This window comes from Typopeltis vanoorti, chromosome 6, assembly GCF_054136105.1.
Source record: "Typopeltis vanoorti isolate ZY-2024b chromosome 6, IOZ_Tvanoo_1.0, whole genome shotgun sequence".
Taxonomy (NCBI): Eukaryota; Metazoa; Arthropoda; class Arachnida; order Uropygi; family Thelyphonidae; genus Typopeltis; species Typopeltis vanoorti.
In genome coordinates this window covers 70,471,762-70,492,293 of record NC_143554.1, presented here as the reverse complement: position 1 = coordinate 70,492,293, position 20,532 = coordinate 70,471,762, and the positions used below count along the sequence as shown (strand labels likewise).

Below are 20,532 nucleotides of genomic sequence, written 5' to 3'. Positions count from 1 at the left end.
TGGTGTAGCTGTTGATTGTATAGGCATCAGATAACATTACTAAATCACTTAAGGAATTGAACAACGTAGATACAAATATAAATTAAATTACACGTTAATAAATATTTCCGATATTTTGGCAACGTCATGTTGCCATTTTCAAAAGTAACTTACAAAAAGGCACGTGCACATAGGCACTACAACACAGTAACTGACAATGAAGAGATGAAGCTATTGTTCTCCTAGAAGTCCTGATGGTGCCCTCTAGGCAGGCTAAGTAGGTGTTCTTGGCCGTTGGGCTGAAGGTCTGCTGATGTAAGCCTCCCAAATCTGAGGCAGTTGCATACAACCAAATTTGTTGAGGTTTGGAGAGTTTCTTAGGACTGAGGCTGATTCCATAAATAGTCTTTTAAATTTGTATTTGCTACAGTGTATTACTGTAGCTTTCTTCCACCGTATTCTGTGGCGTGTATCCAGAGCATGGTCTGCAAGACTAGAATGACTGTACTTGTGAAAACGGATGTAGTCCTTGTATTCAGAATTTCTGATATTCGCTGTCCTGCCTGTTTGGCAAAGTAAGACAGTTTACAACTGCAAGGGTCCTGGTATACACCAGGTAGGTCTAGGGGAAGTGGTTGGTCTTTGGTGGAGCAGATAAGGGATGCCAATTTTCTGTAAGCCTGTAACAGGAGGTCAGGTCATGTTTTTTTAAAATTTTGGTAATTTTTTCCAAGGTGCCTCGGATGTAGGGAATGGTGATGGATTTAGAGTAATCCTTGTTGTGGAAAGGGGGGATGGGGGCCACCTTCCACATCAAATCGCCAACAGTGTAAGACTGGATGTAGCTTGTGTCCTCTCCAAAGCAAGACCACCAAAAACCAACATATCCAACAAGGAATATAAAGCTCTACAGGAAATGAGGAATAATAAAGAATTAATTATCACCAAAGCGGATAAGGGAAATGCAAAAGGACTACAAAGGTAAGCTTAATGCTCTTCTGTTAGATCGGGCTACTTACCTCCATATCGAATACAATCCCACCAACTCACAAATTAGAAAACTTCACAGGCTCCTTAAGAAAGTCACTTCTTGGCCTGTAGAAGTTACCAACAGATTAAAGCCATTTAACTCTATACCCCCCCTGTATTTACGGACTCCCAAAAATACATAAAGAAATTGTGCCATTACGTCCCATAGTGGATGGCATTGATTCCTCCACATACAAATTAGCTAAACATTTGGCCAAAGAGCTCTCACGCTATACTGGCAACACACCATCACACATAAAAAAACTCAGCCCACTTCAAAGCCAGCATAGAAAACTTTACACTCCAACTTACTGACATAATGGTCAGCTTTGACGTCTCCTCCTTATTCACAAATGTCCCACTCAAAGAAACTTTAGAGCTAATCCAAGCTAAATTTTCTCCTGATATCTCAGCCCTATTTCAGTTCACAATGAACTCAGGCTATTTCTTTTCGCAGGGAAAATTCTACAAATAAATAGAGGGGATAGCCATGGGTTCACCACTCTCCTCACCCTTGGCCAATTTCTTTATGAGACCTTTGAAGAAAAAGCCTTAGCTTCTTCCCCACAAAAACCAACCATATGACTTCGCTACGTTGATGATGTGTTCGCTATTTGGCCACATGGCTCTGAAATGCTCCTCTCCTTAACACACTTAAACAACCAACACTCTAGAATCAAGTTCACCCTGGAAAAAAAAGGAAAACAACAGCCTCCCTTTCCTAGACACACTAGTCACCTGCCAGCCTGATGGAACCTTGGTTTTCTCAGTTTATAGAAAACCCACCCATACAGGCAGATATATTCACCAACAGCCCCCCCCCCCCCCTCACAACAATATGGAGTGGTGAAAACACTATACAACAGGGCTAAACTAATCTGTTCTAACGACATGGCCCTAAACACTGAACTAAATCACATCCTCAACACTTTCTCAGCCAATGGCTACCCCCCCCCCCAAAAAAAATTAAAACCTACAAACCACAGCCCCCCCTCCACAACAAGGATTACTCCAAATCCATCACCATTCCCTACATCCGAGGCACCTCAGAAAAAATTACAAAAATTTTAAAAAAATATGACCTAACCTCCTGTTACAGGCCTTACAGAAAATTGGCATCCCTTATCTGCTCCACCAAAGACCAACCACTTCCCCTAGACCTATCTGGTGTATATCAGGTCCCTTGCAGTTGTAAACTGTCTTACTTTGGCCAAACAGGCAGGACAGCGAATATCAGAAATTCTGAATACAAGGACTACATCCGTTTTCACAAGTACAGTCATTCTAGTCTTGCAGACCATGCTCTGGATACACGCCACAGAATACGGTGGAAGAAAGCTACAGTAATACACTGTAGCAAATACAAATTTAAAAGACTATTTATGGAATCAGCCTCAGTCCTAAGAAACTCTCCAAACCTCAACAAATTTGGTTGTATGTAACTGCCTCAGATTTGGGAGGCTTACATCAGCAGACCTTCAGCCCAACGGCCAAGAACACCTACTTAGCCTGCCTAGAGGGCACCATCAGGACTTCTAGGAGAACAATAGCTTCATCTCTTCATTGTCAGTTACTGTGTTGTAGTGCCTATGTGCACGTGCCTTTTTGTAAGTTACTTTTGAAAATGGCAATGTGATGTTGCCGAAATATTGGAAATATTTATTAAAGTGTAATTTAATTTATATTCGTATCTACGTTGTTCAATTCCTTAAGTGATTTAGTAATGCATAACCAATGTATAAGCCTGTCTACGAGAAGCATCAGATAACAATCGTGTTTTTTCTTTACGGTCAGAGCATCGACACTCATCTGACCGACCCTCCTCCTTTATCCAGGCCTGGGACTGGCGTGAGACCCCCTAAGGATCCCATGGCGAAGTTGTGTTGTTTCCATTGTATTGAACCCATGTATTGTTTTGGGACTGTTTTTTGTATGTGTGTGTGTGTTTTACTTACTTACTTACTTTTTTTTAAAATTTGTTAATATTTCTTGTGGCTTGTGAACCTTATTGGCTTCTTGCTGAGTACTTTCTTTCTTTTGGATTCATTTTATAAATAGTGTATAGCAGTCATTCTTAATTGTTGTTGTCTACTGGTAGTATATTTTAAATGTCGGTGGTTGGTGGATACCATTGAATGAAATGCCATGGATGTCAGAAATTAAGGAGATGAAATTGTTGCATGAAGTTGATTTGCCTGAAAAATTATCAGTATAATAAAACATAGTTGGAGGATATGCTTGATAGGAATAGAGATGGAGGGGTATGATGTTTTTTTTTATGATAGTAGGAAGTGAAGGATGCTTTTAATGATAACAGAGGAATTGTGTATACATTAAGTGGAGCTGGAAGGAGAAAATAGTGGCTGTGATTTTGAAACAGTGTAGTGTGACTGGTGGTAGACAAGATTATTTAGTGCAGTGTTGCTATTGGCTTGGGAATGTGAAGGATAACAACAAAGAAATGATTATGCAAATAATTTTAGTGAACAAGAGGAGAACAACTATTATGGCTGATGCTTCAAAAAAAAAAACTAAAACATTTTTCTTATAGAATCTTATTTTGATCAGTGTATACTCAGTTTTTCTTGTATGAAGCTTTAAATTGGTATCTGAATATTTCTTTTATTTTTCAGGCAACAATGAAAAAAAAAAATCATTAGATTGTGTGTGTGGGGAGGGGGGCGAATTCAGTACTGTCCAAGAAAAGTTCATTAGTGAAGTGTTATACTGCAACTTAGGAAAGACTTAAGCTATTTATTTCCTAATTAACCATATATATGATAAAAGGATTTTGAGGCAAGGGAGATAAATATTTCAGCTAGTGATTTAGAGTAAATGATACATATATTAGCTCCTGTAGACATGATATTTTTGGTGAAGTACAGTACATGTAAAGTTTTTCTTCCACATTTGGTAAATGGACTGGTCTCTCCTGTAGAACTTGTAAGCTTTTTGTTTTTTCTGGCTATCAATATGAATAAACAGTGAACAAAATTTTGAATTAAAATGACTCATACCTTTTTAAAAAAAGTTTTAAAGAATATGTGATTACCACCTGTGAAAGGTTTTACACTTATAGTACCGAGGTTGGCTAAATTATTTTTTTAAAATTAATTTTATATATTTTTCTGTATTTTTTTTTTTTTTTTACACAATCAGAAAGCTTCTGTAAAGACAAAACTTTTTCAAACCACTTCAGGACTCCAGTAAGCATAGTTGTGATGATTTCACTCACTCTCTCTCTCTCTCTATCACACACACACACACACACACACACACACACACACACACACACACACACACACACACACACACACACACACACACACACACACACACAGAAAGAGAGAGAGAGAGAGAGCAACAAAATTCATCGCCTGTCTAAAGACAGTCATAAAGATCCATTTTCCTGTCAGGTTGTAAACCAGCAGCTTGTTGTGTGATGAGTAAATATGTTATCCACTTGGCCAACCAGGCTGGCAATCAGTAATCAAAATTTAAAATAAGTATTCAGATATATTGTTTTATAAAACCACTTCTATGAATCTTTACTTAATAGTGAACATTCACAATAAAAATGCTGACATTTATTTTCTGACTGATACTGTTATGTCTACATTATAAAATATAATTGTTATTATAATTGTTACTCATTTTAAATTTGAGCATAATCCAAAGGAGATATTTCTCTGTTGATTGTGGGAATGGGAAGAAAGCATTTGATATATATGTATCCATCTCTAACATTATAAGACTTTAATGGGTAATATAGAATTCACAGCATTATGAAGTGCAACCTCTTAGTCACGGGGTGCTTAAGGGTCAAAGCTGTATAACTGAGAGGAGACCTCCACATAGCCTTTAAAGGAATGCGGAGAACCGACCAGGGCTTCTGACTTAAGGGCCAATCCTCACCTTCTCGCGGTGCACCCTGTTGGGTATATACTTGGATACTGAACGAACGAGGATGGACTGGCAATTTGGGATTTAGCCAACCAAATTGTATTCTTATTGGTTAAACCAAAATAAAAAATGATGGTAAAACATGCCAAAATTTCATGCCGGCTGGGGTGTCGCACGGTTAAACAAGGCCCCCGTTGTTTTCGCCAGGGAACCAGAGCGAACAGCAAAAAGTCAGCTACTGGAACAAATCTGAAAACACACCCCAACTCAACATCACCAGAGTTAAAGATCTGTACTATCAACATAAGAAGCCTGAATGGAAAGAAATGGAGTTAGCTGAGGAATTAGATTAGTACCAGATCGACATAATAGGGGTGACTGAAACAAAAAAGATAAAAACTGGTGAGATCTTTCTGAGCAATAAATACAAAATGTTATATTCAGGCAATGACAATCAAGGAAAAGTAGTAGCCATAGTATTCAACACAAAATACGAGGCAAATCTTCTTGAATGGCAGCCAGTCTCAAGTAGAGTAATGTGGGCAAATATGAGAATGGGGAACTGGACAGTGAGACTTATTTGTGCCTATGGTCTCACAGAAGGTTCTACTAAGGTAGAAGTGGAGGAATTTTTGAGGCTTTAGAAAAAGCAACTGACACAATGAAGAAGGAAAAGTTGGTCCTTGTTGGGGATCTAAATAGTAGAGTGAAATGATTGTGAGATATACGAAAATATTTTGGGAAAATTTGGAGAAAAGAGCAAAGCTAATAATAATGGCAAATATCTGTTGGATTTCTGCTCGGGACATGGACAGGTTATTACTAACACCATGTTCCAACATAAAAATGTGCACAAATTCACATGGAGAGAAGAGGCAAGGAATAAGAAAAGTCTCATTGACTATGTTATTGTTGATAGTGATGTTTTCTATTTGGTGCAGGACACCAGAGTGTACAGAGGATTTGAAATTGGAAGTGATCACTATTTAAACTTGAGCAGGATAAAATTGAATTTCATATTGAAAAGAATAACATGTAAGAAAGTTTTAAAGGGAATAAAAGTTGAGCAGCTCTCAGATGTGAACTGTAGACTAAAATACACAAAGATTATTGAAGAAAAAATGAAAGAGTTTGAGAACAGGAATGAAACCTTGGAGATTCAGTGGCAAGCCTTGAAAAAAGCCCTGATTGATTCATCTAGAGAGGGATGTGGTGAAGTTGCCTGCAAGGATAGAAAAATTAGAACTCCATGGTGGACACAGGAAGTTAAAGAGGCAGTGAAGGAAAAGAAGAAAGCATATCAAAAGTTCCTGGCAAATAAGTCAGCTTGTGCTCTTAGAGAATACAGAGACAAATGCAAGAATGCTAAACACTGTGTAAAACTAGCTAAACAAAAGTCATGGGTGGACTTTGGCAAGAATATAGAAAATAAATATCAAGAAGGTGGCAAAATATTCTGGTGGTTGTTGAAGAAGCTTAGGAATGGAGGAAAGAGTGCTGTAAAAGACGTTAGAGATGATAAAGGCGAGATGAAAACGGGAGAAAAAGATATCCTTGAAGTATGGAGTAATTACTTTGAAAAACTGCTAAATGAAACAAGCAGTGATGACAGCACAGTGGTAAAAAACACTGACCAGCTTGCAGTCAGGAATACATATCCATACTTGAAGTAGAAAAAGCCATCAAAGGCTTGAAATGTGGAAAGGCAGCAGGAGTAGATGATATTCGACCAGAAATGCTGAAGTATGGTGGTATAAGAGTCTTACAGTGGCTGCACTGCATAGTTCAGAAAGCCTGGACAGAGGGACGAATTCCCGATGATTGGAGTAGAGCTCTCATAGTACCCATATATAAAAAGGGAAATAAAACTGAATGTGAGAATTACAGAGGTATTTCCCTACTGAGTGTTCCTGGCAAGATCTATGCAAGTATACTTGAGAAACGGTTGAGAAGAATTGTGGAAGAAAAGCTTGGTGAAGAACAAGCTGGATTCAGGCCAAATAGAGGCTGTCAGGATCAGATCTTCACTTTACGATAAATAGTCGAGAAAGCATGGGAATATAACAGAGATCTGTATTTAAGTTTTGTTGATTTGGAAAAGGCATATGACAAGTTGCCAAGAGAGAAGCTATTCAATACGCTTCAGTTATATGGTGTCAATGAGGCATTATATCAAGCAATACTTATTCTTTATTTGAGTTGTAAGTCAACAGTTAGAATTGAAGGAAGTACAGGATGATGGTTTAATGTTAAATCTGGTGTGAGACAAGGATGTACATTATTCCCTCTTTTATTCATTATCTATATGGATCACATTATGAAGGAAAGTGGTATTAAACATGATATCAACATTGGAGATGTTAATGTCAGCTCTTTGCTTTATGTGGACGATGTTATACTTCTAAATAAATCCGCTACAAGTCTGCAAGATTCTCTGACTAAATTGAATAACTGTTGTAATAGATATGGTATGAAGGTCAGCAATAAAAAGACAAAGACAATGAAAATAGGTAGAATCGTTGAAAATGTCAACTGTGTTGTGAATGGAGAACCTGTGGAACATATAAAATATTTCAGCTACTTAGGCACAATTTTTAGTGAAGATGGTAAATTAAATATAGAAATAGATAACTGAATCTGCAAAGCTGGTATGATGGGAAGTCAATTAAATAAATTCACATGGAATAAGAGAGAAATTAGTAGGAACACTAAATTAGCTGTATACAAGACAGTGTTCAAACCAGTTTTAACTTATGGATCTGAGAGCTGGGTCAGAAGTAAAACATTTGACCAACGACTAGAGACCGCAGATATGAGAGTCCTGAGAAAGATTAGAGGCATGAACAGATGGCATCAATGGCAATATCATATTAAAAATGAGGATATTAGGAAAGAACCTGACATTGTTAGCATCCAGGAATGCGTTAGTAGAGCTAATCTTAGGTGGTATGGTCACTTAAACAGAATGGGCAAAGAAAGATTAGCAAAACAATTGTTCTCTGCCAGGTTGGCAGGAAAACGACTCAGAGGAAGACCAAGATATAGGTGGATTGATACCGTACAAAGTGCCTTAGACGATAGAAATATAAGATCTGATAATGTTGGAGTCTTGACAAGTAACAGACTAATTTGGAGGAAAATTGTAGATAGGATGTTAGTAATGATGTGAATTTTTTTTCATGTAGTACTGTCATATCCTGTACACCCCTTGAGGGTACATGACAGGAATTTGATGATGACCTCTTAGTCACATCTATTAGTATGTATGAAAAGCCAATTAACTTCTTTCCATAGTGTGTTGGCTTTTTATATATATATATACACACTAATGGATGTGGGTAAGAGGTCGCACTTAATATATTGCTGTCAGTTCTATATCACCCATTCAAGTCTTATTATTATTATGTGACACCACCAGGGAGTCCAAAGACTCATCGAGGGAGAGTGTGCCAACAGCATCAAATGATTGAACCTTCCCTTCCAACTACTAACCGCATTCAAACTTGCTTAACTTTTTGCATGAAGCCATTAGTAGCGGAGGCCTTACCAGTCGACCGACCTTTGCTGGCTGTATCATGTTGAATCCATAATGGGTGGCCACATTGTTGTCCACTGATAGTATATTTTAAATGTTGGTGTTGGGTGCATACCATTGAATGAAATGGTATGCATACATAGAAATCCACATTGTTTTGTTCATATCTGTTAATTATATTTATATTAATTATAATTTACACACAAGTTAGAATTTTCATATAAGGAAAAATATAATTTTTTAGTGAGAGTCAATAATTTGATTCTTCAGTCAAACCACTGAAATCCTTAAAGTATTAATAAAGCTAAAAAAATGAATGGGCATTTGACACTTCAACTGTGTACATGCACAAACATTGAATTCTCAAGTTTTCATATTCAGACTTTGTCTGGTTCATATAAAATAATGATGGATATTTATCACTTTTCCAAGAGTGGGAAATGTGCTCTTGCATGTTGTATTGAAACAGGTTGTGTTACATTGGAACAACCTTGAGAGACTTATTACTCATGTTAAAGCTTAATGGACTGAAAACAGCACAACACACTGAAAGAATTTCATCTCTTTTGCAGCGACATCATATGGGATATATAGTATGAGAATTGTCATCATGTAAACAAGACAAAAAATAAGTGGGATAATTTGACTGTAAGCAAATCTCGTGGATTGTAGAAATTGTTTTTTATGGCAAATTTAAAGTCTGTATTTATGTAAATGTTTGTATTTTTTTTTTTTTTTTAGATTTGCTGCATTAAGCATAGTTGTTCTTCATTTGATTCTGTGTCAGCTGTCTAAGGTGTGGTCAACCAGACCTTACCTAGTTTTAATGTGTAGTGGAAATGGCAAGATATCATCAGTACTTTGAAACTGATGAAGAAATATTTATCAGCAGAAATTGCAAGTTGTGTACTGTGAATGTTCAATACATATATTAACAGGTCTTCCAGTTTGACCATAAATTTCATCCAACATTTTATCTCTAACTGGCAGATGGAATGTTGGAATCGTGTGTTTAATTCTTTCATTCCCTTAAAAAAAAAAAAGTTTTTTTTTTTAATGGAAAAAAATATTGAACAAATAAGTTATAATATATTAATTGTTCAATATTAATTTTTGGGCTTTTGACTTATTTGTTCAATAAACATGTTTGTTCATGTGAATTAATAGGGGATTTTCGGTTTGCTGTTGATGTAAAGATCGAAAGAATTATAAGGAGTAATACTGATATTAACTCCCTTCTGGAAGAATTAAATAGACTTGGATGAATGAGTGGTAATGTTTTTTTATGTTCGATATTAATTTTTTGGACTTTTGACTTATTTGTTCAATAAACATATTTGTTAATGTGAATTAACAGGGGATCTTCATTTTGCTGTTGATGCAGAGATCGAAAGAATGTGCATAAATGCAGAGAAATGCAAAGATACTAAGGTTTGGAACTGTGCTTCAGGAGATTGATCATCAGGAGGAACATGATCGACAGTGGCCTGAAGCATTAATTAGGTTTCTAAGAAGCCAAGCTACATTGTTGTGTCATGTCATTGACACAACCATGTAGCTTGGCTTCTTTGAATTAAATTTCCTAGTAATTAACTTATTGTCATTTTAAACAAATTCTGTATTTCAGGTGGAATATGCATTTCCCTCTTTAGTCGCTGGTGAATTATTTAATAGCAATGAGCTACCTGAGCCATGGAAACATCTTCCATCCTTGGCATTACCTGATGGTGCTCACAATTATGAACAGGGTAAGTTAATTTAACTATTCAGATAATGTTAAAAGTGATATATTATAATAGAAAGAAAGGCTTATGCAGTTCATGTTTAGTTTATTTAATGGTTTAATTCACAACACAAGAATAATAAGAAAGTAATTAATATTTGTTTACATATTTGCTGCTATTTTACTAGTATTATACCCAACATCTTCAGAGCATGAAGAACAATTAATCACAGTATGCAAACAGCAACAATTAGTAATTGTGGAAACAGTTTAAAATTGTAACAGACAAGAACTAAAGTATTAATTGAAGTCATCTATTGTTGAATAAAGTGAGTATTAACAAGTATTAATTTCATCTTAAAATGACTGTTTCTCAGAATTTGGGGAAATTGATATAGCCATTCTTGTTGAGGTTCGAGAAATGTTTTAAAGCTGCTTCTGATTCCAAAAACAGTTTCTGATTTATAATGACTTATGTATAACACTTCTGTTTTTCTCCATCTGATGCTGTGTGAAGTGATATCCAAGGCATGATGTCGAATGTATTTTTTATGTCCTCTGAAGTGATGTCAACAGATCTTTCTGTCTGTCCATAGTAAGCCAGGTCACAAGCACTTCATAAACTCCTGGATGAGATAATGGAGAGAGTTTGTCCTTAGGTGAATGGATGAGGGTTGCCAATTTGATATATGGTTTAAATGTGGCAAGGAGCTGATATCATTTTTTATGTGCTGTGAATATATGGGATATTAAATTTTGCTGTGATCTCTAGTGTGTTAGATGAGGGAGGGGATTTGAGTGAGGTATTTTGTATTTTTTCTATTTATTGGGAATTATAGCCATTGGCTAAAAAAAAAGTGTAGCAAAGATAGGCAACTTCAGTGGTAAGAGCAATATCACCAGAACAGATAACTCTCTGGCTCTGTTAGTGTTTATAGGATATCATATTATTGAGTTGAATGATGGTGCAGATATCCTCCAGTATGTGTTGGTTTTCTATAAATAGAAAAAGATATAAAGAATAAAAAAAAAAGGTAGAAAAACCACAGAGATCTGAGGCAAACAGGAAAAACAGGACCATGCCATCACACCTCCAAATTTCATAGTCGGGTTATGCACTTTGGTAAGAGACATTCACTGGACATCCATATGCTCAGTAGAGGGTGTATTGTGATTTGTCTCTTCATAACATAGCTTTCTAAGCTTCCACATCCTATTGTACACACTTTTTGCACCACTGAAGATAATGCTGCATGTTGGTTTGAATAATGTGGGACTTGCATATTGCAGTCCTACAATGGAATCTCCCATGTTGTGAGCCTTGGTTCTGAATGTGTTTTTGCAGATTCATGTTCCAGTCAATGCCCAGAATTCTGCATTCAAAGTGTCAGCTGACAAATGGCAGTTTTTTACTTATTATCCTTCTTAGTATCCTATTGTCAATTTTGGTGAATGTGGTTGGTTATTCATTGTAGGTAGCACGTAGTTTGACTCCTGTGCTTCCATCTCAGTATGGTATCATTGATTTTTGACTTTGGATGGCCCAGTTTGTCAATGGTTTGCTGAACAGATAGGCCTGCAACATGGCATCCTATCACAATGCCTCTTTCAAACCCCCTTCAGTTCTCTTCTCACAGCCATTTAGTTTCACCCAGACGCAGTTGCACTGACTTGGGAGCATCATGTTCCTCTAATTTATGCCAACTACGAACACTTAGCACATTGTAACTTGCCCATAAGGAGTGTCTGTTGACTTCTTTCCAAGCAGCATATGTCTAGAGGAAAATGTGACTTGAACAAATTAGGAGTCTTAGTTAATGTTACATTAGTGAATAGGTGAAGTAATATTAAAACTAATTATTATATCTGAACTTTTTAAACTGTTTTTTAAATATACAGTAGAACTTGGTTACAGCGAATTCACGTTTATAACGAATAATTTTGAAGGTATATTTGAATTACATTTGATTTAATGCATGTATTTCATGTTTATTATGAATTTGTTTCACGGGAATAACGAAGGAATAATACATGTTAGTCGTTCCTTTACTGACATTTCGTACGTACGCATTTTCTGGTTGTGGAAAAATGTCGGGAGTCAAACGGAAAATTTTATCGGTTTCTGAAAAAGTAGAAATTATACGGGAGGTAGAAAGTGGCCAATCAATAGTGAAGTAATATTAAAACTAATTATTATATCTGAACTTTTTAAACTGTTTTTTAAATATACAGTAGAACTTGGTTACAGCGAATTCACGTTTATAACGAATAATTTTGAAGGTATATTTGAATTACATTTGATTTAATGCATGTATTTCATGTTTATTATGAATTTGTTTCACGGGAATAACGAAGGAATAATACATGTTAGTCGTTCCTTTACTGACATTTCGTACGTACGCATTTTCTGGTTGTGGAAAAATGTCGGGAGTCAAACGGAAAATTTTATCGGTTTCTGAAAAAGTAGAAATTATACGGGAGGTAGAAAGTGGCCAATCAAATCTGACAGTAGCAAAGAAGTATGGTTTGTCCCCATCTACAATATCAACAATTTGGAAGAATTGCGAGTTGACTCTGAAAGCTTTTGAAAACAATTTATCGAAGTGTAAAAAACTTAAAAAGTATAATAAAAGTGATGTTGACGAGGCACTTCTTTCGTGGTTTAAAGTGCAAAGAACCGCTGGCTTACCTATTAGCGTATTAGCAGACCAATTTTGAAAGTTCAAGCCGAAAAATTTGCTGTTCAACTTGGTTTTAGCGATTTTAAATGCAACAATGGGTGGATTGATCACTTTAAGAACAGAAACAATATTGTCTACGCAAAGTAAGTGGCGAGGCGTTGTCAATTGACAAAAACGTTGTTTCTGACTGGATCAAGAATGTATGGCCGGACATCGAATGAAGGTATGGATACAACAACATTTATAATGCAGATGAAGCAGGTTTTTTTTATAATTTAACGCTTGATAAAACTTTTCAATTTAAAAACGAAAAGTGCATTGGCAGAAAACTTATCAAAAATAGACTCAACAGTTTTAGTTTGTGCGAACATGACCGGTAACAATGAAAGAAAGCTTCTTGTAATTGGAAAATCGGCAAAGCCTAGATGCTTTAAAAACATAAAGAAACTTCCCGTTGATTATACAGTGAATAAGAAGGCCTGGATGACATCTTCAATTTTCGAAAATGAAATTTGCAAGTGGGATAAAAATCTTCACAGTGAAAACCTGAAAATTTTGTTATTGATAGACAACTGTCCTGCCCATCCTGTAGTGGCTAATTTAACAAACATAAAACTTGTTTTTTTGCCACCGAATGTGACATCTGTCTTGCAACCACATGATCAAGGTGTAATTAGATGTTTTAAATCCCATTTTCGTCATCTGTTAGTCTTGGAACTGATAGAACGTGGAGAAAAATCCACGGAAAATGCTTATGCTTACAACTCGAAGATCAGTGTACTTCATGCAATACTTTTAATGAGTGATGCTTGGAATTTGGTGTCATCGTCTACGATACAAAACTGTTTTAAGAAAGCCGGTCTTGCGGAATACGAGTGCGAATCTGAAGAAGGCGAAGAGGATAACTTACCATTATCAGCATTATCAGTGAAACTTGAACAATTTTGAAACGTGCGCAGAGATTGATAATTTTATAGACATTGATAATGGCGTTGCAACTTCGGGTATACCGACAGACGCTGACATCTTAAAACAAATCTCTCACACACCAGAAGAAGATAATAGTAGTAGTGACTCTGAGGAAGAAAATAGCAATGATGAGAAAATCGTTACCTGGTGTGATTTATGGAATCGCAATCTGTAAATTCAGACGACACATTCAAGCATCTTAGTGGTATAAGGAACAATTTCAAACGTATGAAATATGCATCTTGTGCAAAGCAAAGCATGCTTGATGATTTTTTATGTAAAAATGTGAAGTTTTAAAAATAAATTTTTGTTCTTTATATGTATGTATGCACATATGTATTTATGTTACCCAATATACCTATGCTGAGAAAAATCTGAAAACATTTTTAATTCGCTCAAATTATGACCTTCTTGGATATAACGAATAACGGTTATTACAAACAAATATACAGGGTGTTCGGGATAAATTTGACAGTTTCGTAAGGAAAAAGAAAATCTTCTTTGTATCTATTAAATTTAATGAATTGACAAAAAAACATTACAGGCAGAGTTAATTACAATACTATCAACAAGATTTACTCAAAATAACCACCATTAGCATCGATCACAGCTTCAATTCTGCTTCGGAACCTCGAACAAGCTGATGCTACAGTCTCCCTGGGAAGGGCCGCAAAAACTGTTTTAATTTTATCCATTAACTGGGCTTTTGTATTACTGGAAGTGCGATTGGTGTCTTTTTCAACTGCGCCCCATACAAAATAATCCATGGGGTTAAGGTCTGGGGAGTTTGGAGGCCAAACATTTGGACTGGTGAAGTCGTAGAAATTTTCAGACAACCATTTTTGACTTTTCCCAGAGGTGTGGCAAGGGGCCGAATCCTGCTGCCATACATACGGCCTACCATTGGCTACCCTTGTTATCCAGGGCTTGACTACAGTTAGCAACTCCACGAACAAAGCCCGAATTCCAATGCCAGGGTTCTTCAACACCTGTTCCTGCAGATTTGCGAGGAATTCTGCTGTACGAACGCAATCAGATCGTCTGCTAGGGATCTTTCTTCTTGCTACATCCCCGTAGTCACCATTGCAAGTCTCTAGTTCATGCCTGATTGTTTTTACTGTATTCAGGGAGCATTGGGCAGCAGTCGTAATATCCTTATTTTGATGGCGGGCACGAATCATCATGATACAAGTTATTCTCTTCCATGATTCAGGTGGGTTCCAGCTATCCATCCTTTCTGACATCTTGTATATGAATGAAGAAGGGTCCAAACTTTTAAATGAAGAGAAGTGTGTGTTAATACATGTAACTTACGGAAAAATATAATTAATTATAAATATGTCAAATTTATCCCGAACACCCTGTATGTGGTCCTGTGGAATTCGTTATAACTGAATTCTACTGTACTTTTTAGGTGAGCAGAATTTTTTTTATAATTGAGGAAGAATTACCTATGGGGGGGGGGGACTTAGTCATTTAGCCAGTTGTTTAGATGTAGGACTGTTTATACTATCAACAATTGGTCATAGGAGTGTATCTTGTTTGTGAATTTTTGGTGCTCCATATATTCTGAGTGGCATTAAATGTGAAGGTTTAAGTTTGTTCTATGTACAGCACAGCTCGTGGTCCTGCTAATACACAAATGAATAAAGTTCTTAAATTACTGAAGAAAGTCACTTACTGGTCTGTTAAGAAACAAATTGATAATAATTGTCCTTTACCCATACTGCCAATTTATTTAAATCATCCCGCAGGAATCTACATCACCTTTATTAGCTATTTCCAACCTCAGCTTTGCATTGTCAACAAACATCTGAAGCTGCTCCCCCTTCCCTTAAATCTTCTGCTATATCATTAATATATAAATTAAAGAGTAGTGGCCCAAGTACAGAGTCTTCATGCTCTCCCCTGGTCACCCTCATTCAACTTCACTATACACCACCCTCTTATCCATGCCACCAGTCTGATGTTCATTCCCATTTGGTCCATCTTATGTAATAGTATTCTGTCAAATGCCTTTGCAAAAGTCCAACAAAATCACAGTGCCATTTTCTTTATCCAATTCCGCTCTCACTTGATTGAGAACAGAACTGGATAAAATAAGAATAAATTACTAATGCAAGACCTACCTTATATAAGGCTGTGTTGATCCCTATATAGTATTATATTCCTATCTGTCCATTCCTGAATTTTAACTTTAACCATCTTTTCTGATAACCACTACTCCAGATCTACTAATTGGTCTATAATTTGCTACTTCTGTCTTGGAGCCATTTTATGTAAGGGAACTATCTTACCTTCTTTCCTTACTTGGAACCTTACCAGAGCTTTTATCAGAGGCACTACTAATTCTCTTGTACATTCTCATAGTGCACAAACTGACATTACTGACGTAAAGGTGAAAAATATCAATGTGAATAATAGCAGTAGAACTGGATGGATTACCATCCAGTTCTACTGCTATATTCACATTGATATTTTTTCAGCGTTGAGTACCTCAAGTTCATCTACCTAAGTTCTCACATCAGTAACTTCAAAATCTCCACCTGGATGATACACCCTAGCAAAGTGATCACTTAGTGACTCAACTATTTCTTTTGCTTCTGTCACTTTATTACCATCAGCACTGAGTAAAGATGTTAATTTTTAGGGGTTTTATATACATATATATTTTCACCTAACTTTTACAGGTTCTTCCTCTGGGCCTGTGTATTTAGTGTTTCACTATGCTACTTATGTGAAAACTAAGTTTTCTTTTTGTATATTGTATTAACAATTTATATATATTGTTACATACACAACATATAAAATAAATTTGTATTAAAACAATAGTGACCCTTTTGCTCCCTCATACACATTCATAACCTTAAAATATGTTCTTCCGACATAAAATACAAAATATCTGCAAGAGCAGAAGTTAATGCATGTTAGAGACTCAAGCAGATATTCACAGAAAAGTTGGCAAATCTTGCTCTGAAAAATCAAGATACAAATTCTTAATCAATCCTTAAGTTCACTAAGGAAAACAGCAGCAACAAATTTTCTTGCACACAATCACACAAGAAAATGACAGCTAATATCAGTGTATTCAATACATACTTTTCTTCCAGCATATTCAGTTACTGCTTAAAACAAGTACCCAAAACATTAGCAGTTTACTTAATAAAACTTAGCTATCCAGTACTGAAGCAGAAAACAATGTATGTGGAACATACCAGTGTTTTTACTTCACAACTGTCACTTGCACACAAACAAAGAATAGATTTTCATCTAATCGTTACTCAAAAAAACAAAAATTATAACAGTGAAGATATATATATATATATATAATATCCCGGTGTGTATAAGATATGGTGTGACTGCGACATTCCTTACTTTGGCCAGACAGATAAGTCTATTGAATTGCGTATGGAGGAGCACAGGAGGGACATTGCTTACAAGAGAACACGTGCCAGTGTTTTATCCAGCCATATCCTTTTTTCGGCCGATTCTGATGATGAAAACCATAGTCATACAATCCTTTGGGATAGATCTAACAATATTTTCCATTGCCATGACGAATTGGAGAGAAAAATTGTAGAATCTAGAGAACTCATCCTCAACCCTGTACATTTAAATAATAATTTAAGCTATAACCTCCCAGACTGTCATTCTGCTGTGATCAAATACTGGCGCTCACGAGATGCTATACTCACTCACCCAACAATGTGGCCAACGAAAGAACAGCTTTGAATATCTTAACCTATGTTAAGATATTTAAATATCTTAACATAGGTTCCTTCTTAACAGAAAAAAATATATAATTTTTTTTAATAAAACAAATATACATATAAAAATCAGTTTAGGCTAACAACATTAGTAACATATAAAATCTAGTAACATGCATTCCTTTCCTAGGATTAAACTATTTCAACATAAAAATAAAGTGATCATTTTTGTCTTTTAACATCTGTTCTTAAATAGTATTACAATAATACCAGGTATTATTGTAATACCCTTTTGAAAGTAATATTTTATTCTATCGGAATGTGTAATAATGATTTTATCATGGCATTATTTGATATTAACAAGCTTATTAGTTACAGGAGACAATCTCTCTAGAACTCTATATGGACCTGAAGCTTTAACACCCAAGCTGCTGCGTTTTCTTTTATCTCCATAATCTCGTACTAAGACCAAATCCTGATTCCTAAACTTCGTTCCCCTTCTGAACTTATTTAAAGTTAATATAATTTTTTAAGATGAAGCTGCATATTCTTGTTTTATTATCACCCAAGATGCATTAAACTTCTGTACCATATTCCATAGAAATTCATTAATGTATTGATATCCCACATTTGGATTAAGAGACATAACGTCTGAAGGAAAAAGGGGATCAAAACCATACAATATAAACATTGGTTTCTCTCTGATACTGCTGTATAGAAGAGAGAATAAACTTTGGGAAGGTGTAAGTCCCAATCCTTGCCTTAGAATCAGTCAGACTTGAGAAAATTTGTTCCAATGATTTGGTCATTCTTTCACAAAGTTTATTACATTGAGGCCAGTGTGGAGTTGTGAATATTTAATTCCAAACCATACACACTTGTAGAAGCAATTCTGATGTAAAATTTGGACTTCTGTCAGTCAAGAATGACTAAGGACATCCATACTTACAAATAATGTTATCAATAAAACATAGCTAAAGTTTCTGCCTTCTGGTCAGGCAGTAGAAATGCTTCAGGAAAGCAAGATAACGTATCCACAGTAACAAAAAAAAAAAATGTCATCTTTCAGTTACATTGAGAGGACCAACAATATCAGCAGAAATGTGCTGAAATGGCCTAACTGGTAGATTTAAAGACTGAAATGGCTTTCCCTCTGAATGGATTTCTTAGTTGACAAGTATGACAAGGTTTCACATAATTCTTGACCATCATATTTCATGGATGGCAGATAAAATCTTTCTTCAATTCTAGACAGAGTTTTTCTATTTCCAAGGTGACTGCTAAAAAGGAAGCATGATACTGATTTAATATTCAAAGTATCATCTTTGGAGTCAGTATCTTTTCTGGTGTTCTATTCTTACCTATTTTAACAGAAAATAATTTCTGCTCATTTAAGAAAAAACTTTCTGAGTTAAAGGCAATTAATCCAATGGACACTCCTCATTTTGAATTGAGGTATAGAGTTCTCCCCAAAATGGATTCTGCTGTTAAGCATTTCTTATTTCATCAGAATTCCACTGTTCTGAAATAGGCTCTTTTAAGGGATTTGGCAATGAAACTAACAGGACCGATATCCACATAATTTTTCTCAGAAGGATCGACATGTTTTAATGACAACACTGGGGATAATAATAAAAAAAAAAAAAAATCAAGTGGTAGAGAGACCCTCTGGAAAGACATAATATTTAAAGGACAGTTTCTCTGAAAGGATTCACCAGACTGATAATTACATGCATATCTATGAAGAAATAGAAGTTCTCCCAAAATCACTTGAAAAGATGCATTATTAATTACTTGAGAGACTAACAATTCATGCGAAAAAGAAAAATCAAAATCAGGAAGATAAATTATAACAGATATGGCTTTCATTACTAATCTCTCCTGATTAAAAATCCCTTTTAATTTAACATCTTGAGCTAAATCTCTTACATCACTATAACTGATCTTTTATATTCTGAAAAAAGTTCCATGTAATAGCAGAAATAATGTTCCATTATCAAAAAATACTTAACAGCCTCACCAGTCATCTACCAATAGAAACCACAAGCACTGCTGCTCTGCTGCTATATTTTTTTTTACAGTAAAGTATTGTTTTAACATAATTTTATCTATATAACGTATATATATATATAGATATATATATGTTATATAGATATGTAAGTATTTATATATATATACTTTGAATAAGAAACTCTGGATGAGATAAAGATGTGAAAAGTTTTTTACCTTGGGGATAATATATTAAGGATACCAAGTAATTTTCTAAACTTGGTTTTTTTACTCCTTCTCTCAAGTAAGCAAAACAGTTAAGTTTGCATGTTCAGGCGCAAACTTAACTGTTTTGCTTACTTGGGAGAAGGAGTAAAAAAACCAAGTTTAGAAAATTACTTGGTATCCTTAATATATATATATATATATTTATATATCAACTTAATATATATTTTTATACATCTTTTATTTCATTTTCAATTACTTAAACTAACAATATTTTCCATAAACAAAATCATGTTAAGATATTTACATATATAACAATATCGTTGGGGTTGCTTAATGGTCAAAGCCAAATAACTGCAACAGACGGGCTTCTGATGTTATGTTAATCCTCATCTTCGCATGGTGCACCTTATGATTAATGTAGACAAACTTCAAAATGGGAAAATTGATAATGAAACTTACTTGTGCCTATTATCCCATAGTAGGTTCTTCTAAGAAAGAAGTGGAAGAAATTTTTGAGTGATAAGAATGCAAAATTAAAATGGAAAAAGTAGCCCTTGTTAGAGATCTGAACAGCAGAGTAGGAAGTAAATCCCACCAGGCATATAGGAACATTTTGGGAAAATTTGGAGAAAAGTGCAAAGCTAATAATAATGGTAAGTGTTTACTGGACTGGGGTGCTTAAGGATCAAAGCTGTATAACTGAGAGGAGACTGCCACATAGCCTTTAAAAGAATGTGGAGAACTGACCAGAGCTTCTGACCTAATGTCCAATCCTCACCTTCTTGTGGT

General features: G+C 35.4%; 1 protein-coding gene across 2 annotated transcripts in view; it reads left to right on the top strand.

The window, feature by feature from the left end:
- The window catches only part of LOC150105523 (late secretory pathway protein AVL9 homolog), a 415,642-nt gene that overhangs the window by 75,917 nt on the left and 319,193 nt on the right, over positions 1 to 20,532 (top strand). For both annotated transcript variants that reach the window (XM_090394870.1, XM_090394871.1), the window contains exon 4: positions 10,074 to 10,194. In XM_090394870.1, the coding sequence (XP_090250996.1) occupies positions 10,074 to 10,194 (121 nt within the window). The remainder of the gene's footprint in view (positions 1 to 10,073; positions 10,195 to 20,532) is intronic.